This window comes from Oryza sativa, chromosome 10 (genome assembly GCF_034140825.1).
Source record: "Oryza sativa Japonica Group chromosome 10, ASM3414082v1".
Lineage (NCBI taxonomy): Eukaryota > Viridiplantae > Streptophyta > Magnoliopsida > Poales > Poaceae > Oryza > Oryza sativa.
The window spans coordinates 11,891,169-11,914,565 of NC_089044.1; the positions used below are offsets into that span (position 1 = coordinate 11,891,169).

The window sequence follows — 23,397 nt, forward strand, 5'->3', positions numbered from 1 at the left end:
CTCCATATATCCATTTTTGCTTTTTTTTCACGGGGATAAAAACATCACATTTTACTTATTCGTACATAGTTAAAATTATCTTAGCATATATTTTTTTCCTGCAAATTGAGTTGCAACGTCATTTTCTCTAACACTAGCAAATTTTAGCAACTTGGATAAACTTATTGAATGAGAGTTATCCTCGTTTTTTACACACTTCGCAAGTTGAGTAATTTTTTTAAAAAAAACATTTTCTATCAAAGTTTTTCTAAAAAATCAAATAAAATCCATTTTTAAATTTATAATTATTAATAATTCGTTAATTATGTACAATGATTTGTTTCGTTTCCCGTGCTGTTAAAAAGTTCAGCTCAAGAGCTAATTCGAATGGTGCCTTAGATTCTTGGCGGAGTACTGTTCAGTTTTGATATTTTCTACTAGTACGATAGAAAACCCAATTGTAGAAATATAATTTGGGGTTGAGCCAGGACAAGTATCCTATGAGGTGGGCCCCACTGTCTTAGGGACAAAACGGTCACTTCGAGTGGATCACTTCATGTGGCTGAAAAATTAGGAAAAAAATATGGAACACGATTTTTTGGTTTATAAAGAGAAAAAAAAAGAGAAATGGTCAAGCATCCATTAGAGAATGCATGTGCATCCCTAGGTGCTAAGATGGTATTAAACGTGGGAGAAAATGCTAGCATGAGTTCTTCATGCATGCTAAAGCTAAAATACTTAGCTCCCATGCTAAGTTTAGCATGAATATTACAGATTTCTAGTCCAAACTTTAATAACTTAACAACTAAGATGTGCTAAAGGATATTTACGATGACATGATGATATAGCTAGGGCCCTCGTGTTTTTACATTGGACTCGAGCTACCACCTCGATTAGGAGAGTGGCCTCACAGGGAAATACGCGCCATGACGAAGGTACATGAGCCACGTCTTATAAAATACTCCCTCCGTCCTATAATACAGGGAATTTTGAGTTTTTTTTACATTATTTAACCACTCGTCTTATTAAAAAAATTGTGCAAATATAAAAAACAAAAAGTTGTGCTTAAATTACTGTAGATAATAAAGTAAGTAAAAAAATAAATAATAATTTCAATTTTTTTTTTAATAAGACGAGTGGTTAAACAGTGCAAGCAAAAACTCAAAATCTCTTATATTATGGGACGGAGGGAGTAGCTTGGCTCGCAAAGTCATTCTCTAGAAATCATATTAGGCAAACAATTCTGTTGTCGTGGTTGCTATATTGAAAAGTGTCGGTCTTAACACATGCTCTCTCGCTAGACTGTGTCATGAGATCATTTTGCATTGCAAATGCTTAAGGGTCAAGTAAAATCTATTTGCCACGTTGTGGTCTCACCTTTTCACCATATGTTTCTAATTTAATGCCATAGTCATGTTCTACCACATTAACGATGATAGTTTTATGGAATTAATCAGTACTATACTCATTATCTTAAAAAAATCAGTACTATACTACCTTCATCCCAAAATAAATTTACTTTTATACATGGATCAAAATGAATAGAAGTAAAATTATTTTGGAACAATTTTTTTTTATTTTTAAAATTAAAAATTACATAATTTTTTTGAGAAAATCTAAGAAATATGCCATTGACAACTACCCAAATCTAAGAAATACCATCGACGAGTATGACAGAAATTCCATTGACGTTAGGGTTCCGTATATGATGCGCTTGGAGATAGACCGATGGTTGTTTAATTCCCATCTGAGTGTGCTGCAGTTATAGACATTGAAAAGGGCCCACATAGTTAAAGAGGCTATTCAGTTTGGCCTAGGACCCACGATGTGGAATCCTTTTATCACGTTGAAATCATTTTAATCTACGGTTCTAATTATATAACTAATCTAATAAACGGTTGGATTTTTCTAATTAACGTGGGAGCTCCTAGGAAGTGCCCAATCAGTATAGGTATAGATAGATAGATCAATCTTATTTGGGCCCATTACTTCCGTAACTAGACAAAAAAATTGGCCCGTCCCGTTTAGCACCCACGCGGCTCATCTACCAGCGATAGCCCGACGCGGGGCGAACTAAGCGCAGTCCAGTTGTCTTCCATGGCCCAATGATTAGGTGGGCCAACAACGGTGCCGGCCCGAGTGGGGCCGATTTGAGCCGTCCGATCTGTTGGACGGCACGGATCGGTCCCGCGTCGATGAAATCACCGGCCGAGGGGGGTTCCGAAAACCCTATTCTCCAATGAAATCGCCAGCCGATGAAATCCCCTTTCTCCCCTACTCTCCCTAATCCAATCTCTGGCAACGCAAGAGAGTGGATGGCGGCGATCCAGCTTTAATCCATCTGTCTCCCTCCTCTACCCGAGTTGTCGCCGACCAGATCAACCACTGGCTCCAAGCCATTGTTGCTGCTCGCGTGGATCCACCACGGGCACTTGGATCCTGCCGTCTCTTCACCTACCTCTCACGCGGATCCGCTGTCGACGGTGACATGAGGGGCGGATCCGGTGACCTCTCGGCGATAGCCAAGGTGCGCGGGTAGCGGCGGGACTGGTGGGCGACGGATCCGGCGTCAGGAGAGGCTCGAGGGTGGCGGCGAGGGTGGTGGGCGAAGGATCCGGCGGCGGGGGAGGCTCGAGGGTGCGGAGGCGGCTGAGTTTTAGCGGCTGCCTCTCGAAGTTGCTGCCGCTGCCTGCTTCCTCGACATCACTGCCCGTGGGAGTCGCTGCTGCGGGGAATCGCCTCCCGGTGTCTTGGGCGATGCTCTCTCAACACCTCGACACCTGAGAGCCTCGCTGGTGAGGGCCGCCGCCAGGTTAGATCCGTGGAATCTTTGTTATAATTATGGGGTTGGTTTTATTCGTTTTCGAGTCCAAATCAAATCCACCTGTATCTTTTGTGTTGAACTTGTATTCGCCCTTCCTGTTTTTGTTCGATTTTTCTTGAACGGGGGAGGATGACGTACGGACTCTCGGACTTACAAACCGAAAAGAAAAGGTGACAATCAGAAAATTATGGATTTTTTTAATTATATAGTTAAGATAATATATTTTTTTTTAAAAAACGACATAATATATTTGTAGTTCCTAGTTTTTAACTTATCGTACAGTGTCCTTTCTTTAAAAAAAAGATTCCTATAAAAAATGGAAAATTATAACCATGCCATTATAATTTTGTAAAATTTAAGATATGCCATCCTGACCCACATGTCATTGACTAATATGAGTCCTACATATCATTGAGATACCGATGGCATATCTTAAACTTTAAAAAATTATAATGGTATGGTTCTAAATTACTCAGAAAAAAAAACCGGAGCCAAAACCGACCCAAAGCAACCACAGCTCCCCCTTATCCACACTACTCCACAGCTCCCTCAACACGCGAGGAACCCGGCGCTGCGGCTCCACACTTCTCAGCCCGCCCGCTCCTCCTCCTCCCCGGCGCTGCGGCTACACAACGCAACGGCTTCCCGGCGGCACAGCGGCGAGGAGGAGGTCCGGCAAGGAGGTGCGGCGGCGTCCTCCCTTTCACCCCTCCCTCTCCTCTCACCTCTTATCTGATATGATTTATTTTGTGATTTCCACATCTTCTCTTCTCTCACCTTATGTGTGATTTATTCTGTGATTCCGATTGGATTGGATTTATTTTCGGATGATTCCGATTGAATTGGGATTTTAGTTTTTTGGGTTAGATTTGTGATTGGTTGTGGGATGTTCAGAGCGGACGCGCGTTGACAGAGAAGCGGAGAGGAGGTGCACGCGATGCGGACAACGGAATAACACAGACGAATCGGAGTGTGATGAAAGGGAAATTACGAATATTTTAATTAGTTAAGATTAAAAAAACATGTATAAGAGAAGATAAATACACGCCCTCCATCCCAGGCTCGTAGCTCAGCTCATTCGAATGGGAAAGCTTGCCGCAGCCGCACCACTACTGCAGCACCATCTTATCTTGCAAGGTAGAAGCATCACTTTGGTTGGTAAATGCGGCCTCGCCCGGTGCGATTTTCTTGGGATTTTATGGCCAAAAATTGCATCTTTATTTTTTTTTTGTTGGGTGAGGAGGTGGTGTTCTTTGATGTTCGGAAGATTCTTCTGACGAACCGCCTACTGGGGTTTGTTCGGAATCGAATCTTGGGGTGGTGATTAGGAGCAAAGAGAGAGATCTCGATGCTAATTCAATTGCAATTGGATGTTATTGTTTGATGCAAACGACGTTAAACCTGGACGATATTGTCGCATCCAGTTGAACCTGTAGTACACTTGGGCTGTTCTTGATTAATCCCCATCTCCTTCCTCCTCCCAATCTCGTCTCCTCTTGTACCCAATCATCCATCCATTGCCGCCGCTTTCGTGGATAAAGTGGGATTTTTTTTTCGTGGTATCTTCTGAATTTGACGTACCCAGTTTCCCTTTCATATTATCTTGCTATTCATGTTGCGAAATATTGATTTCTCCACAGGTTAGAGAAGGAAGTTGTGAGCTTTAACACCATGCTGAGATTACTGTTCTCTTTGGGAATTTGCAGATAGAAAGGAGAAGTGCTCAAAATGGGGGCCCTTTTGAGCTCCCCCAACAGCAAGAACCAGCCATGGGAGCATGGTGAAGCTTCAAAGGCAGATTCCTCCAAGAAGCTGCGGATGTCGGCGCCGCCTCTGTCCGGTGGCTACGACCACCCCGGGCTGATCCCGGGGCTCCCGGATGAGATCTCGCTGCAGATCCTCGCAAGGATGCCCCGGATGGGTTATCTGAATGCAAAGATGGTTTCGAGGAGCTGGAAGGCTGCGATCACTGGCGTGGAGCTGTACCGGGTGAGGAAGGAGCTGGGTGTGAGTGAGGAATGGCTGTACATGCTTACCAAGTCAGATGATGGGAAGCTAGTGTGGAATGCATTCGATCCGGTTTGTGGCCAATGGCAGAGGCTGCCACTGATGCCGGGGATCAGCCATGGAGGAGAATGCAAGAGGGGCATCCCTGGGTTGTGGTTAGGGGATTTGTTGAGCGCCGGCATCAGGGTCTCTGATGTTATTAGAGGCTGGCTTGGCCAAAGGGATTCATTGGATAGGCTTCCGTTCTGCGGTTGTGCAATTGGGACAGTCAACGGGTGCATCTATGTTTTAGGTGGATTCTCTAGAGGCTCGGCGATGAAATGTGTATGGAGGTATGATCCTTTTGTCAATGCGTGGCAGGAGGTTAGCTCGATGAGCACCGGGCGCGCATTCTGCAAGGCTAGCCTGCTGAACAACAAGCTGTATGTTGTTGGTGGTGTCAGCAAAGGCAAGAACGGGTTAGCTCCGCTCCAATCCGCCGAGGTGTTTGACCCAAGGACAGGAATTTGGGTGGAGGTGCCTGACATCCCGTTCTCGAAAGCGCAAGCTCTACCAACTGCCTTCTTGGCTGAGCTGCTGAAGCCCATTGCGACAGGAATGACCTCATTTGGAGGCAAGCTTTATGTTCCTCAAAGTCTGTATTCCTGGCCATTCTTTGTTGATGTTGGTGGGGAGATCTTTGATCCGGAGACAAATTCATGGGCGGAAATGCCTGTAGGAATGGGCGAGGGCTGGCCAGCGAGGCAGGCTGGTACGAAGTTAAGTGCTGTCATAGATGGGGACTTGTATGCTTTGGAGCCATCAACTTCTTCTGATAGAGGTAAGATCAAGATTTATGATCCTCAGGAGGATGCTTGGAAGGTTGCCATTGGCCAGGTACCAGTGGGTGACTTTGCAGAGTCGGAATGTCCATACTTACTTGCAGGATTTCTTGGCAAGCTCAATTTGATCATCAAAGATGTAGATAGCAAGATCAATATAATGCAAACCGATGTTCTGAAGCCTGTGGAGTTGTCAGCCCCTGGAAATGGTCCAACATGCCAAAATCAACAACTTTCTTCAGAACAGGAAACTAATTTGTGGAAAGTCATCGTGTCGAAAAATCTTGCAGCCGCTGAATTAGTCAGTTGTCAGGTGCTCAACATATAACTTGTTATGTGTTTACTTTTGTTGAGTAGATGTGCTTCTACCAACATCTGATCAAGTCAACGGTAGAGGCTATCACCTTAAGTGAAAATGATCATTATCTGTGTATGGTTTGGATGTGAGTAATGAGCTGCAGAAATCAATTCAAACGGCAATGTACATATTTATATGTAATCTGTGTGTAATTCAACTCTGTAATACATCACATAAGATAGAGAAAACCATGCTGGTTTCTTCAGTTCTCAAGACAACAGTGCTATCTCCATCAGCACTGCCAAATATATTAACCTTTTTCATTGTCATTCCATTGGTAAAGCTCAGCATTTTCTTTCCCACTTCTTGATGGATAGATGTGCTTTCAATCAGTTAATCCTCGTTTGTAAACTGTTTTAGATGTGACACTTCATATAAAAACTAATAAATGTGCTGATAAGTTTATGTTCTGAGTTGTTGAAACTTGAAACTTCCTTTTTTCTCGAAAACGCAGAAGTTGTTGAAACTTTCTCAAGTAAATATAACTTCCATTGTTGTGAGCTGCATGCTGAGACCGGTATTATCCAATTGAAGCTCTTTCCACAACCTGGAAAAAGGCAAATTCTGACCTGCACTTTTTCTATCTAACAAATATTAAATCTCTTTGTTCCACTGGAAATGATATGTATATGAGTATCTGTTTACTTTCCTTTGGCGTGTCAAAGTTTCATAGCCTGAATCTTTGACAAAATATGGTATCGATTATTGTGTCCCCATCCGAAGTTAGCACCAGATCTCTGAATGCAACTTTGCATCATGCATCAGCAATGCTTTTCCCTTTTTCATTCTGAAATTCCACTCTTTACCTACTGCCATTGTCTAGAATCTGTCATCTTCTTTTCATCTATGTAACATCTTTAAAATACTACGTCTGGTTCTAAAAGATGACGCCTGGTTCTAAAAGATGACGCCGTCAACTTCTGGATATAGATTTGATTATGCCTCTTATTTTTTTAAAAAAAATATGTAATTATTATTTATTTTATTGTAACTTTACACTTATATTTTTACATATTTGTATATATATGTTTTAATAATACGAATAGTTAAAACGTATGTTCAAATGTGAATAGCGTCGGAGCACCGACAACCAGGTCTATTCTTGATGATGACATTATCCAACATAATTCGATTGTGTAATGTGGCTTTAGATCTACCTAAAAAAACTTTATAGCTTCGTCTATTAATAACCCAAGGGGGTATTTTGTACGCATCAGAATATTGTGATATGTAAGCAGATGACGTATGCTTTGGATAGTATATTATCACTAACAGCATCAAAAGAAAGTACGGATTACCAGTATGAAACGCATCTGTGATGCCTGATGCTTTACACATGATTGCTTCAGAAGTTCAGTCACTGGCTTGCCTTGAAACCTGTGTGGTCAAAAATGGAAGCTCTCGGGTTGTCTACACTGTAGACTTGTCAATGGTTGATAATAATCATCAAGATTGACAACTGTAGTAGTATAATTCATCGTATTAAACTACTGATTTTGATACCAAGACTGGTTGACAAAAGAAATTGGCAGAATCATGCTCACAGAAACTATACACATGTCAAAGATGCCAGTATTGCATTAGGATGTTTCTTTTTCACATCAGAACATACATGGAAGGTAAATAAATAATTAGAAGCTTCTTTCTTGTATTAGCCATTAAATTAACAACAGCAAAACAAGGTCTGTACAACAAGTCTATTGCTGAAAACACCCTAAAAAAACTGTGCGATACAGTCAACAACAGATGTGAATACACTCTGGAAAAGGCTGCTGGTTTTTTGGCATATAATAACAGTTAGATTAACAAGAATGTTTTCTGAACATGAAGGGGCTTGTACAAGATGTTACATTTTATGTATATGACACACACACAACTCTACAACTGATATTCCACATGCTGAGATTCTACTGATATTTACATTACAAAAAAAGTAATTCCCGTGCTGTCGCGGAATAAGTCCGTTTTACGAACTCCGCGAGATCTTGATTTTTCTGTTCATTTTTTCCTCTATGTTTTTGCTATGATCTCATGGGTGATCGGTTCTTCAGGTTCATCTCAAGCTTCTGCCTTTCTCCCTCAACTTCAGCAAACTGCACACTGAGCTCTGAGTACCTGCCCTGCATGTCTTTCAGCTCACTTTCTACTGCCACTTGCCTTCTCTTCAGCTCAATCGTATCCTGTATCAGTTCATTGATGTCCCTGAAGCTCTGGAATACTGCTGCTTCATCATTATGTTGCTTCAGGAATGAACTGATGAGAGAACAAAGCAAGGGATCAGCCTTCGGTTGAATAGGAATCGACTAATGCAATTAAATTTCACTTCTCCTTTTCTCTAGCTAGTTTTGTTTTCACGAAAACTCTAGTATAATGTAGATCCAGCAAGAAAATTGAAAGGCACATTTTCTCTAAATTCAGGAGTTCCTAAATAAATAGTATGATTTTTTTTAGGTGTACTATGGTAAGCACAGGACAAAGGCTCATTTTTTTTATTATTCGAACCTCTCTAACCTTTTCTTTTTTTTTTAAGGTGTCTTCTGATGTAGTGCTGGTGGTCAATCTGCCACATCACCACTTACCATTAAATTTCCTGAGCTTAACTTAATATAACATAATGCACCTTCTATGTGTCATTCTTTTGTTTATTTGGCTTTATAAAATCACAATTTAACATGGAAAAGCTAAAACATTTGAAGTGACCTGTATATATATATATATATATATATATATATATATATGGACGAATTAATTTCATAATTTATGTGTATAAACGCTATCAAGTGCTTTTGTAACAAAAAAGAGCGAAGGCCAAAGGACATGTTTGATGCACCACATTCTCGGTTTTGAACAATATAGACCTGGATAATCCATCCTTACCCATTTGCATATGCACGGGCAATCAGGCATTTGTTTAGCTAGCAACCATAAAAATACGCCTTGCCACAGAACAGCAAACATGAAAGAAGAGACAAAAATGACTGAATGTAGCAGCTACCTCTGGAAAAGGATGTCTGTTTTCTTCTTTGCTTGGAGTGCTTCTGCTAGTTCGAGTTCCAAAGCAAGTACTCTTTCCAAGGCATTGCCAGAACCAGGAAGCTCTTTAAATGAAGGAAAAATGCTCCTTAAATGTTCATTTGCCTAGAAAGTGCCATATTAGCAAGAATAAGGTAAATGCCATGCCAGTTCATGTTTAATGGTACAACAGAAAGGGGGAGACATGCATACCATATCAAGCTGTGATAATGCCCTCTCCAAACCACTGAGTGATGGGTCAATTAGATTGATGTCCAGGGGAAGAAGAGGAGAAAGATTCTCATTTTTCAGTCTCTCCAACTGCATATGCAACACAAGAAATGTCTATAAACTTGTTATCTGTATCATGCCAAGTCTATACTGTAAAATTTCATAGTCCTTAGTTGTGTGTATACACACAGGTATGCATGTTACATATACAACAAGCACTTTATATTTCTGATACATATATCGATATCTCAGCACCCTGATATAGGCTCAAATAATTACAAACCTTCCAGACATGCGGCAATTGAATACACAACTAACTATATTGCTTTTTGTCAAGTAAGAAAAGCCATAATTTTTTTTCAGCAGGTACCCAGGGATATATCCAGTCGTCTAAAAACTTGTAAGAATGCAATTTGTGTTTGAAGAAATAATACACCAAGAGAAGTTTTCACATACCTCCTGATGGAAATGATTCAAGTCAACTGCTAATTTCCTATGCTCCATTGAAATATCCTCAATGGAAGTTTTACCAGTCGAATGATTCTCTAAAGATGGCTCACACTCCTGGCAATTATTCAAAACAGTAAAAACAAAGTAAGTTGAGAAAGCAATCTGCTGTAATACTATACTAAAACAAAATAAGGAATAAAAAAAGCGAGAGTCGATGTGGTGCAAAATAAATACCAGTTAATTATTTTCGCTTGTTACAAGCAAAAAAAAAAAAGTACGAGCAGTAAAACACAAATGAAAGACGAACCAGAAGGTGCACTGACACTTATATGCAAAATACCAAAAAGCAGACTACCATCATCTAGAATGGAACAATATTGCAAGGGTCTCTAATACCATCTTTCTCTGAGTTCTGACACGGCAACACCTAGACTTTACTCTAGATTCCTCACTTGATGTTAAACAAACTGTCCAAAATTATCAAAGATCTAACAATGCATGAGGATTAAACTTCTTATGGACATCATATTAATCATTCTATAGCCCAAAACCCAGATAATTTTTCTGAAACTTAATAGAGAAGTATTCGGAGGCACATGCAAAAAGGGTTGTAAAGGAACAGGGGTGTAACAACTCAATTTACTTGAAGTAATATTTTTTTCCCTTTTACAATCACTTTCCTACTCCAGAGTTTAACTATCAACAAATGAATTCACCAATGAATTCTCTATTTTGTGCTCTAAGCATAGTTCTAGTTTTTCAAAATTGAAGCATATACTTTCTCTAGGACTCAAGGTCATGATGTGGTTCTCAGACTAAGTTACACCGGATGAGATCGTGAGAGTTGTGTTTATGTGTACATACTTCTACCAATGTTATCTGATCGTTTGATTGACCCTGATCACCAAGGCACTGATCAGGTCGATCAGGTTGATTAAGCGAGGCTAATCGATACTGTATATACCAAGATCTATATACTATATAGTGCATAGTATAAGCAATCATAAAGTTTGATGGTCAGATGGTCACTTGTTAGTTTTGATTTGTGATGGCTTCTGGGTGACTAAACCCTATGGGGAATGGGCTGGCCTGATACTACCAAGGCCCAACTTCGCATGCAAACCAAAATTCCTACTGAAATTAATCGTCATCTAGCCTAATCGGACAATCAGATTTCTGATCGAGTTAATTACATTGACTTCCACTAAAGCAAAACTTGTATTCTATTTATGTGCAATGGAACAAACCTTGGCAAATGTTCTGCTAGAAGTTTGACTATGTGCACTACTTTTTATTAAATTGGTATACATGACACTAAGGAGAATAATGTGTAGACTGATTACCTCTAAGTTCTTGGATGGCACAGATCTGGCATGTTCACCCTGCTCACTAAACCTTCTAACATCCTCCCCTGCTGCCAAAGTTGATGAAGCATTCGTGCTTTGGATTCTATCTTCATCTTGCTGTAATCCAGAATCAACTTCTGGTGTATTTTTTGTTGTCTTTGATGAAGCGGACCCAGGCTTGGCATCTCCAAGAATTTGTCCAATGGATGTAGCTCCAGAGGTGCATGATCCAGAATTATCAGGCACAGTGGGATTGTCAGTTAATGCCATGTTCTCTAACAATTTTTTAACCAGGTCAAGCTCCACCCTTATTCTATTGCGTTCCTCAGTGCACTCCTGAAGAGTGTCCTCAATCTTCTGTTTTTCTTCCATGCAGCAATCAAAGTTTAGTTTTGTGCATTCCAGTTCTGTTACTATGCTGTCATATGCATTAGACAGGTCTCTTTTATCAACTGATGCATCCTGCATCTCTAACTCCATTTCAGAAATTCTCATTGATAGCTCTTCAATTCTTTTAGCAAGAGCAATCTCATTTTTCCGCCCAGTTTCAACCTCATCCAAAGCACTTTGTAGCTTCAGTAACATCTCTTCAGCATACTTTTTGGAAACAAACACCTGACCTTTCAGTTCTTGAACCTTTGTTTCGTACTGCTCTTTAATGAATGCAATTCTGAGGGATTCTTGCATGGCAAACAATGATCCCTCTTTCTCCTTCCTTCCAGCTTCAGCCTTCTCTTTTAGCTCTCTCAAATGGATAGACAAATTCTTGAACTCTTCTGCCTTCAGAGTTTGTTCAGCAAGTTTTTGAGTAAGATCCTTGTTCTGTTCTTTAAAATTGGCCAACTCGTGTCCAGAGTTCTGGAGCAATGACAATATTTCAGTACGTTGTTCCTCCAATTTTGATTTTAGAACCATGTTTAGAATTTCAACCTCATCTTTTGTAGACCTCAAATCATCAACTTGCTCTTCAAGATTTGTCAGTAAGACTTTAAGCTGCAAAATGTCATCTTGATACTTCAAAACTCTCTCACTGCTATCAATTGATTCTACTATATCTCGAGACTTGTCGGTACCAACTTGAACAAATTGTTCTTCGTTACTTTTTATAAGCTCCTCAAGTTCTTCCTTCTCTTCATTGACCCTAGCAAGGTCAATTTCTAAAGAATGGATAGCTGCTTCGAGTGCAGCAACTCTATCAGCTAATTCTGCTTCAGTTGACATGTGTACCCTTAGTAAATCATCAGCATCTTTGTTCTTAAGCTGGAGTTTTTCATGGTCATTTCTCAAGGAATCAAGTTGCCCAGTAAGCTCCTCAACCAGATTTCTCATATAACTAGCTTCAGTTTCAGTGGCGACTGTATCCTTCATAACTGTTGCTAACCGGTCTTCAACATTGGAAAGCTGGGACTGGAGTGAGATATTTTTACAATTGAGATCCATCTGGATTTGTTCACTTTGTGAAAGAGCATCTTGCATCAAACTGTTTGCCCTTTCCATGTCCAAAACTTGGTCCCTCAGACGATTTAACTCCGTTTTGTGCTCATCAAAGGAAAGCAGGGCCTGATCCTTGTGACCAAGTTGTGACGTCAGACTTGCGAGGGTAGACTGAAGCTCTTCCATCAGCCTTTTTTCTCTTAGCAAATTATCATCACTAGATCGCAGTTCATCTTGCAAGCTTCTGATTTCATTTTCCATTTGCATCATTGCTTCATCTTTAGATTGTAATGACAGGGTAAGAGTTTTGTTCTCCTCCTCAGATTCTGCAAGAGTTACTTTGGTCCTCTCATGTTCCTCAACAATAGCAGCAATATCCTTCAACTTCTCAACAAGAGCTTCATTCTCACTGGTAATGTGCTGCAGTTGACCTTCCATTTCTGCAAGCCTTGATGTTAAGTCAGCATTGATAATGGAATACTTTTCTTGAGCCTCTGAGCTAATCTTAAACTTGTGTGTCATGTCCTGTAATTCTTTCTCAAGCTTTTCCATATGTTCCTCAGAGAAGTTCAGCTTTTCTTTCATCGCATCGAAATCAAGTTGATACTTCTGCTTCATATCAAGCAACTCTAGTTCAGACTTGTCCTGTCTACTTCGGAGAGCCTCGCACATTTCTTCGGCTGCCTCCTTCTCCTGACGAAGTCGAACCACCTCCTGGCATGATTGCTTCTGGAAGAATTCCAAGCTTGCCATGACAGCAATGTAATTCCTTCTTTGAAGTTCATGTAGCAGAGATGCCTCATCTAAGCCAGAAATGCCAATGTCCTTGCTGGAAGAAATAATCCCATTGCACACATTGTTCATTTGCTCTTGAAGCAATGCAGAGACAGTTTGCATATCAGTGTTTAATGTGGACTGTTTATGTAATTCATCTTTCATGGCCTCAAAATTTTCCACAACTGATCTGAGCTCATCCTTAAGATGACTGGTTTGCAGACTTTCTTTCATCAAAAGGTCCTCAAATCTCTTCCTATCTTCAGTGCAGGCCTTGTACTTGCTTTCACAAGATTCATGTTCCTGAACATATCGTTCAGATTCTGTGAGCTTTTCCATTAATAAAGCGTTTTCAGCTGACATATCTTGGAGTTTTGCTTCTAAGATTTTGTTCTTTACCATAAAATCATCGCATTTCAAAATGTATTCTGCTTCAGTTTCTTTCACACTTTTGGCTTGATCCAATGCAGCGTTCAACTTCAGCACTAGAGAATCCCTAGCATCATTAGAGTCACGAAGCTGTATTTCCAGCATGTGCAGTCTTTCCTGCATTAGCTTGATTGTACCCAATGCGGTACAGTGAGCCTCACGTAGCACATCAGAGAATACTTGCCACTCTATGTTGGCCATATATGTTTCTAAAACCTCAGATTCCGTTGTTGAAGGGGTTTGTTCTAGCTTGTCAAGTTTGGAGTAGTCAACCTGTAGATTAGTATTACTTCGAACTTGAAATTCAGATCTATTACGGATCTCTTCCATTTTAAGGGCCCGAAGAAGACTTTTCTGGCCATCCATTTTGTAAGTGAGATTATCTGGTCTGCCATTTTCTGCTGAAAATGCTTGGGATTCATGATCAGACATGTACAGTCTGCGTTCCTTGTTAGCACCTAAATCTGCTACTGCAGACTGTTCTTCAGGGGAACTCTCAAAATCTTCTACAATGGATTGCTTCGCAAGAGTTTCATTTGATTCATACATAGAGAGAACCTGAAAGGACAGTAACTCAAGATCTTTCTGTAGACGCTCCACAGCAGCAGAATAATTCCATCGAACCCTCTTTAATGCAGTTTCTGTAGCAACAGCCCTCCTCTCAAACTCCTTATTTTGAGCTTCTAATGTTGTTCTGTCCTCAACAAACCTCATTAATTGATCATTCATTTCCTCATGCATTTTCTGTTTCTGGGCTTGGAGAACAGAAACAGTATAGAAACAAGAATTATGTTCTTTCCTGAGGTTTTCCAATTCAATTTCTGTCTGCTTCTGGCGCTCCTCAAGCTTGTGAATAAAAGATTCATAGTAACGCTCCATCTGGCTCATCTTCTCCAACAGATTCTCCTTCTCAGTTTTTGAGTCCTCCAACTTCTGCAAGAGCTCACACATTTTCTCCTCCATTGTGCCTGCACTGCCAGAGGTTTTCTTGTTGGAATCATGATCACGCCCTAAACTTGGTTGATGAGCAGCATTTGTGGGTGGAACCAAGTGTTCTAGATAGTTATTTTCTTTCATCTGTCCATTCTGCACACCTTGCTTGAGGTTCTCAATGACACGCTGAAGAGCCCCCAGATCAGCAAGAAGGAAATCAAGATCGGCGGCTTGGAGTCCATGTAGAGCATTATTTCTGGTCTGCTGCAGTTTACTTTCAAGAAGCAGCAATCCTTGCAACCATTCGGTTTGAAGATCATGAACTGAAGTATCTGCAAGAATATCATTTCCAAACTTACTTGATATATTCCCTTGGCCTGCGGCCATCATGATATCTTCTCCATTTGCCTTTTGCTGCAAGAGTTTAGCAGATTTCATTTCTTGCAGCTCTCTTTTCAGATTGGAACACTCTGTCCTTAGCGAGGATACTTCGGCACTGAGCTGGTTCCGTGACATAAGCTCAACACCAAGCTGTTGAGCAAGACCTTGTGTTTCAGTACCTAACTTGTCGGTAAAATCCTGCAGAGATGTTGCTTCCGACTTGAGATGAGAAAAAGCTGACTCAGCCACCTCCAATCTGGTCCTGAGTTGATTATTCTCCTCATGAGCAGCAGCTAGATCATGGCCAGTGGAAAGCTCAGGACTCCATCCATAAGTCCACTCATTGCTCCCTTGTGGTGAAAGGTGCTTACTCCGAAGTGACCCCTTTTCTGGGGTAGGACTTTGACTTGAAAGTGATAGATCACCTGACATTGTTGCCCTAAAGCTACTGACTTCATGACCACCATATGAATCAATTTTTTCAGCAAAAAGGCCATCAGAATTGTGTGATGAGTTTTCATAGTCTTCAGTTGACCCAGCAGAATCTTCCGCCAAAGGGAAACCCGAAGAAGTTTCTTTCAGCTTGATTCTTGCATTGGCCTATTCAAATAATACAAATAATTATGGTGGGTAACTGAAAATCAAATGACATAATTACATAAAAGGCAGTGATTACACAAACAAATCAGGGAGATGATTCAAAATAAACTCCTCCTGTAAGACAGGCATATTCCACAGGTTATCATGACCCAAGGCATAATAGATGATTTCTCTAATAATGTTTGGCAGTACAACCAGCATTAGTACAATCGATAATTCAATATAGATTAAGCCCACCAGCTGTCAATCTATGGCTGACAGGGCAACCCAATAGGCCTAACATACCCATCACACAGTTTAATAAATATATATAAATTTTCTAATACGCCACATAGTTTATGTAATGGAGATTACCATGGTCACCTCCAAGAAAACAAATTGGTATCATCTTGATCTGTTTATTGGTTGCATCTCAAGAGAAAAAAAAAGAAACAATATTTACTAATAAACCACGGAAGTTACAACTACAATGAAATCAATATATGGATTTATCATATTTGACATGGATAGGATATAATTGCAATGTAGAACAGAGAATATACTTTTGAGAATACCTACTTCACATGAATAAACAACTTTCATCCAGGTAAAACTAAAAGGCAGTTTGAAAAAGAACCACGCACAATTGTCACTATATGAGAATAAATAAGATTGACCGACCTTATGACTATAAATGTCTGATGAAGCCACACCAATTTCGGAAGGATCATGACTTCTTTGGTTCACTAACTGTTGAGTACTTTTGGCACCAGTTTCTCTTTGCTGCTCAAATTCCCTGTGGTAAGAAAGCATTAATAAGAGTCGGAACCAATAATTCAAAATAATCTCATTGTTGCATAGTAACTCAACCTGAAGCCAGTTTTAGTTGTAAGGAGTTGTGCTGTGACCTGCAGTGGTACTTGTTAAAGAATAACTTAGAAGGAAAATCAGAAGGCAATAAAAACAAGGGGCAATTGCGTTTTTGACCCTATTTTAAGGTCTAACTACCAATTTGACCCTACTTTCTTAAGTTTGCTCTTTGGACCCTCTTTTTTGAAAATGAACGTTACGTCTGGCCCTATTCCGTTAAGCCAACATAACGGTGTTAATTCAGAGAAAAATGGCTTTTATGCCCTCACTCATTTGACTCAACTTTTTCAAAGTTTTTGCTTGTCTAATTTCGTGTATTTTTATCTAAAAATGTGATATTTTTTTTATTACGATAAGTGACAAATTTAACTTAGGTTTGAGGGATTTGACGAGTTTTTAATAGATTTAACTTTTTTTTTGACAAAATTCACTTAGATTTCACTTAATCCCTCCAGCACCAACAGCATGCAGTCCTCCTGACCGGCTCCGTCTACCTCCAGCCAGGCAAGAACAAAGAGAGGCCAGAGAGAAACGGAGAGCAGCAGCAACAGCAAAAACAAAGCAGCAGCCAAACACCTGCTGGCGAGCTCCCGCACCATCCTCGACCCGCGCCGCGCGCCTCCTTCCGCGCCCCGCGGCGGCGGCGAGCTCCCGCGCCGCGCGCCTCCCTTCGCGCCCGGCGGCGGCGAGCTCCTGCGCCTCCCTTCTTCCATGCGGAGCAGCTGCTGCTGCTGCCCTCTGCTCACCGGCGCCGAGAGAGATGGGGTTGAGTGCGAATGGATAGGGTTGAGTCCTCAAGGGTATTTTTGTCCGTTTGAATAATAATTTGAATTTTTTTTCTTTTCCTAAATGAAACCCTAACGGTATAATAGAAATAGGGTCAGACGGCAGCTTCATTTTTTAAAAGCAAGGTCAAATGAGCAAACTAAAAAAAGTAGGGTCAGATTGGTAGTTAGGCTCTGAAATAGGGTCAAATAAGCAATTGTCCCTAAAAACAAAGAACTGTTAAGATCACTTTCTCAACAACATCAGACTAGATTATGATAATACTGTGTTAAAACCATACATGTAATATTGTCCCAAATTCACAACCACGAAGAGGAAGTGCTATTGAGACAGGCTTCAGTGCTTCTGCAAATTCGGCAAGATTCACGTCAAGCTCTCCAAGAATACTAGATCGAGAAGTACCCTGGTTTTTCAAGAAACAGCGAAAAAGGGTAAACATTACTTAATGAATCATGTGTCCGATGTGCTTATGTTTGATAGATGATGATATAGGAGAAGGGAAAACAATGTCTAGAACACACCATGGCCACGACAATCTTATAGAGTTTGTCATCATATGTCTTGGTCCTAGAATCCTGAAGAAGCCGTGTTGCTTCATATATAGGGTCTGGCCATTTGCAACTTCCATTCCTCACATTTGCTTTATTTGTCTTTGCAGATACCTTTCCCGTATCAGCAGAAATGAAGGACAAAAATAGCTTGTCCCACCCTGTTGATGGAATCTACAAAAGAAACAAGAACACATGTCAAGATTATTCAAGCATGGATGAAACAAATATTGAACAAACACCAAGAAAGAACATAAATGACTTCAACAAAAATGTATTGCAACTTACATTTGTAGCGTGGAATTGTAGCCGGAAGACTACCTTGACTTTCGCTTTTTCGATCTTCCATTTAGGTACCCTTGACATTGTGCCAGTATCAAGGCAATTCCCAGAAAGGGGAAACTTTATAATTTAAACATATCTCAGTTCTAGAAGGGTCAGATTTCTTTTCCCTGCAAAGCAAACAGCAAAGAATAAATAAAGTCCTTAAACAACATTCATGCAAAAACAAATGTGAAAATGAACTTTTCATGCAGGTGAGGTCGTGAGGTACAAAAGGAAAAATACTGGACTTTGGTCCTGCTTCATATAAGTTACACTTCCCACAATGGGATTGATCCTATAATAGCTTTCAAAAACATCAATGCACCCAACTATCATTAAAGCATATCTAATTTCCTAATGAAGGCAAAAGATATGCACAGATACATATAAGTTCACAAATATCCATTATCCCGTGTAACAAGGAATTTTCATGGCTATAATGTATAGCTGGTTCAGCGGCATAGAAACCAGTAGGCAATAATGCTATATCCCACAAAGGAGATGAAGTGATAATTGCTGTTCAGGAAGGGGAGGGGGCACATATTCCTCTGCAACAAACCTTTTTGTTGAGTTCGCAAATGAAACTGATACAAGGTTCAGTATAATGGAAATATATCCTGGAAGAACTCAGATAACAGAAATACAAGCACGACACACTGTTGCATGTGCTACCGAATTCGCTAAAGGGATCATTCATACTTAATCAACAATTTAACACACCTCATACAATGTACAAGGCTACCAGTTTCTAAAACGTAAAAAAATAGTGAAAAAATGGCACATGTAAGGACAGACTGACAAAAAAATTAACTTTTTAGCTAGTTAGTGACTTAGTTCAGATCCAATAAAAAGCAGAAGAGACACAAGCATAAATAAGATTCCACAATTATCTGCAAAGTTCCCACTTTCCACAAAACAGAATCCTAACACTACGCTACCCATAAAGAGTCTAAATGCAAGAATTCTAAAAGGCTGCATTCAAAAAAAAAACAATCTACCATTCTGCTTCCCACGGAAGTAAACAAAATCTCAGCATTACCTCCAAAAGGCCTCCATCTTTCCACTAAAGATTAATACGGTACCATATCCAAAGGCCCCATGAATAATAGAGGCCATCAGCACTGTACAAACAACCAACCAAAAGCATATCCAACTAACCGAAAAGGCTCTGAAATTTAATCAAGAAGCAAACCCCAGCCAACTCAGATCCACCAGACCCTCTAAAAAAAGCTCCAATACCTTGCGATTTACCAGCAAAGACCCGCACCCGCGCACCAAGTACAAGATTTAATGCTAAAAACGTATAATGCACCGCAATCAAACCCCCTGATCCACTTAAGGACGTAGCTGACCGAAGATTGAGCTGTTAGTACAGGGAAATTTCATCAGCATTGGCAAGATTTCACCACAAAGTTCACAAGACTTGGCCCCAGACATCTATAATTAAGAGTAGCTAAGCTCCTTCGCTGTAAATCAAGATCCCCAAGAACATCCACCAGCATTGGCTGAACAATCCCAAAAGGAAAAAAGAAAAAACAATCACACCAACTAAAGCACCGAATCTAACCACTAACAACAACCCCATGACCCCCACACAAATTGAGAAGGCCGTAAAATTAGTCCAAAAAACTTGCACCTTTCTGCACTAAACAGTTTCACCCCCAACAACTCCCAAGTAGTACGCATACATCTGTAACCAAAATTCACTTCCTTGATGCAAAATGCTCTGGTATATATATTTCACTGATTAAATCGATTAAATGCAGTCAGATCCATCCAAAAAAAAAACCCGGGCTTGCGCGAAAATTCCCCGGAGACGGCGAACCGTGGGGTGGAAAGAATCAAGATTTGGGCGGGAATCTCCCCGGATCTACTAAAGTAAAGGAGGGATCGAGCGCTACTGTTCATCCATTCCTCTCCCCTTATCCCCTCCTCCCCCCATTGCAAGAATCCCCACGAGCAGCAGCAGCAGCAACAACAACAACAACAACAATCCGGGGGGAGAAGGAGAAGTGCCCCCCACCCCACCGACACCACCACCGGGCAAAAGGACGGAGATGGCATTGGGCACGAACCTCTCGCTCCACTGACGCCGACGCCGAACTCGCCGGAGAGTGGCCCCCCGCTCCCTCTCCTCCGCGTCCACGCCGCCGCCGCCGCCGCAGCGGCAGCGGACAAGAAGACGTACGGCGGCCGCGGTCGCCCCACGCGTCGCGACGCCGCACCCGTGACTCCGGCGAGGAAGAGAGAGTGGTGGTGGGCTACTGGAGCGGGTGATCTAGCTGCAGCTGCTTGCTGCTGCTGCTGTAGTAGTTGCTAGTGAGAGAGAGAAGAGAAAGATGTAGAGAGAGAAAGAGTGAGGAGAGAGAGAGAGGTGAGGTGAGGTGGTTTGGGGTTTTGATTAGGGAGGAAATGAACGAGGGAGGGGAGGGAGCTTTGCTTACCGGGCAGGGAACGACACCCGCCACAGCATAATCATGCCTGTTTGTGTGTTTGGTCGCTTATATTAATCAATTCATTACCCCAATCAACATTTTTCTTTCAGTACATCCCCTAATTAAGGCTTTAATCTATTGAGATATGATAGACTGATATGCATTGTTCTTGGGTTTCTAACCGCTGCAGTTTTTTATTGAATTTCTAACTCATTAAACAGTCTACATTATCATCTACATTATGAAATCTAGAAAATAAACTAGAGTCAGAAACTAGAAAAACCTAGCTTCTCTATATTCTCAGAAGCTAGCTACTCCCTCCGTTTCAAGTTATAAGACGTTTTGACCAGGGTTTATAATTCCGACAGGCCCTTCCGTTTCGAGCACTGGCGGAATTTGGAATTTCGTGAAATTCGGTGGAAAACCGGTAAATTCCGAACAAATTTCATAAACCAAAATTTGGATACAAATTCCCTGAGTTTGCCGACAAGTTCTCGAAAACCGATCGGTTTTGGCGAAATTCCAATCGAAATCATCGAAATTTCGATCAGTAATTTATAATAGAGGTAATTTACTGAAATTATTTCTTTCCTGATGTAAGTTTCAGTAAATATACACAATACAACATTTTTTTTGAAAATCTATATCCCAATATGTTCTATGAATATCATAGTATTTATAAGATTTTATTTGACTTTTTTTCTTTTTTTATCAATTCAAATTTGAATTTGGATGAAACTCCTTGAAATCTCAGACGGTTTCTACTTTCGAGCCTCGTCGAAATGTTGAAATTTCGCGAAATCCGACCGGATTTCGTCGGAATCGTAAACCCTGGTTTTGACTGCTTAAAGTTTGACCAAGTTTATAGAAAAAAGTAGTAACATTTTCAACCCAAGAAAAACTTATTATAAAAATATATTCAATTATTGATTTTTATGACACTATTTAGTATTATAAATATTATTATATTTGTCTATAAACTTAGTCAAACTTGAACCAGTTACCAAAGTCAAAACGTTTTATAACATGAAATAGAGATGGAGGGAGTATCAAACAGGGTGCTTAAGAAAAATTAATGAAGCAACCCAAAAGATAACTTAAGGGTAAATTATAGCATATATCTGTTTGTTTGGGATCCAAAACTGATACGGGAAATAAACTACGATGAGAATACAGCAAAATCAATTGTTTACATTTAATTTTGGCTGCAGGCCTGCAGCTGATAAGCCAACTGGTAAAACGATTTGAGGATAACACACTCAACAGAGGAACGACAAATTTATGATATCAGTAAACTTCTTTCAAGGCGTAATCCATCGTGCGTAATAGTATTTACTAGCATCAAGATTTAAACAACCAGTTTTTTTAAAACAAACAATTTAATTAGTATGCATGATTTTCTTTATTTTATCTACTTTTCTACTATATTATGTTCATTTCGATGAGGAAAAAAAGGTGTTTCCACTAGTGGTTGGTACAAATGGAGTCCATGCTATGATGTCAAGTCATTTTTTTTTGTCGGCGGAAAAGATCTAAAGATTCTGGTCTAGCTCCAAACAACTTGTGCTAAAATATTTGCTACTGAGGCTATATTTAGATCTAGGGGTGTAAAGTTTTGCCATATCACATCAGATATACGGACACATATTTAAAGTATTAAATGTAGACTAATAACAAAACACATTACAGAATCCGTCTGTAAACTGCGAGACGAATTTATTAAGCCTAATTAATCCATCGTTAGCAAATATTTACTGTAGCACCACATTGTCAGATCATGGAGCAATTAGACTTAAAAGATTCATCTTGTAATTTACACGTAATCTGTGTAATTAGTTATTTTTTTCGTTTATATTTAATACTCTATACATATACCCAAATATTTGATGTGATTGGGTGAAAAATTTTACCAGATGATCTAAACAGGGCCTAAGTTGGGCTTCCGTTTCATATTTTGGTTCAATTAGTTGGTCGTTGGTATATGTTACGTCCATCTTATTAAAAGGTGAAGTTTGAGCAGGAGGCATGTCAAGTTTGTCATTTCAAGGGAAAAATGGTTGTCCCTCCCACCTTTGTTTGACATTAATGTTACCCCTGTTTAGGTCCATCACTTCAAATCGGAGAAAAGGTATACCACGCCAACCAGAGTCTTATTATGCTCATTAAGGATTTGGGTATACGTTCAGTAAGGGCAGAAAAAGACATTTTCTATTCCTTAGTTCATTAAATTTCACCAATCAAATGATGACAAAACTACATATTTAATATTGATGATGTCATAAAACTACGGATTTAGAGATTAAATCATTAGCACTAATATTATCTTTCAGATGTAAGTGTTATAGTTTTGTAATTATATTGGTGCTAAACTTGTAATTTTAGGATGAATTTTGTTAATAAATCTGTAATTTTGTGATACTTTATTTTAATATGTAGTTTCACGATAATTTTACTTTTTTTAAAAGAAAATAAGATCAACCTAGAAGGAACTAGATTGACTTTGTTTTAAGAAGAAAACAAACAACTAAATTCCTCTCGATGAGGATAAACTTAGGTGGTCTAGGCGTGCACCTACACCGTCAAACAACTAAGCCAGCCTCAGTTTCTAAGAGAAATTTATTTCTACGTATGTAGTTTTATGATAATTTGATTAAAGTATTTCTAGTTTGACGAAAATTGGTTAAAGTATTTATATAAAATTTACTCTTCATAAAATACTCATTCCATTTTAGATATAATTAATTCTTTGAACTATAATTTTAACTGTTAGTTTCATTTATGAAATACCCGTATATCTATGATATTATGGCGGTACATTTTAAATGCATCAATGTTTTATTTTGAGCAAAATTTCATACATAAAACCATATATAAGG

General features: G+C 39.8%; 2 protein-coding genes across 4 annotated transcripts; one reads left to right on the forward strand and one right to left on the reverse strand.

The window, feature by feature from the left end:
- Nucleotides 1-3,359: 3,359 nt before the first annotated feature.
- Nucleotides 3,360-6,258, forward strand: LOC4348452 (F-box/kelch-repeat protein At1g22040). 3 transcript variants are annotated; one of them, XM_015759394.3, is made up of 3 exons: nt 3,360-3,486; nt 3,698-3,940; nt 4,510-6,258. In XM_015759394.3, the coding sequence occupies exon 3, from the start codon at nt 4,532-4,534 to the stop codon at nt 5,957-5,959; it is 1,428 nt and encodes a 475-aa protein (XP_015614880.1). In that variant the 5' UTR covers nt 3,360-3,486; nt 3,698-3,940; nt 4,510-4,531; the 3' UTR covers nt 5,960-6,258. The 3 variants fall into 3 exon arrangements, with proteins under 3 accessions (XP_015614880.1, XP_015614879.1, XP_015614878.1); XM_015759393.3 differs by lacking the exon at nt 3,698-3,940 and having other exon boundaries at nt 4,444-6,258; XM_015759392.3 differs by lacking the exon at nt 3,698-3,940.
- A 1,359-nt stretch (nt 6,259-7,617) lies between these two features.
- LOC4348453 (uncharacterized) lies at nt 7,618-20,366 on the reverse strand. The gene is made up of 11 exons (XM_015758913.3): nt 20,162-20,366; nt 18,051-18,214; nt 17,736-17,936; nt 17,495-17,617; nt 16,429-16,466; nt 16,240-16,354; nt 11,026-15,579; nt 9,689-9,796; nt 9,215-9,322; nt 8,985-9,127; nt 7,618-8,242 (listed from the first exon to the last, which is right to left on the reverse strand). Exons 2-11 carry the CDS (start codon nt 18,126-18,128, stop codon nt 8,011-8,013), a joined length of 5,700 nt encoding a protein of 1,899 aa, XP_015614399.1. The 5' UTR covers nt 18,129-18,214; nt 20,162-20,366; the 3' UTR covers nt 7,618-8,010.
- Nucleotides 20,367-23,397: the final 3,031 nt, after the last annotated feature.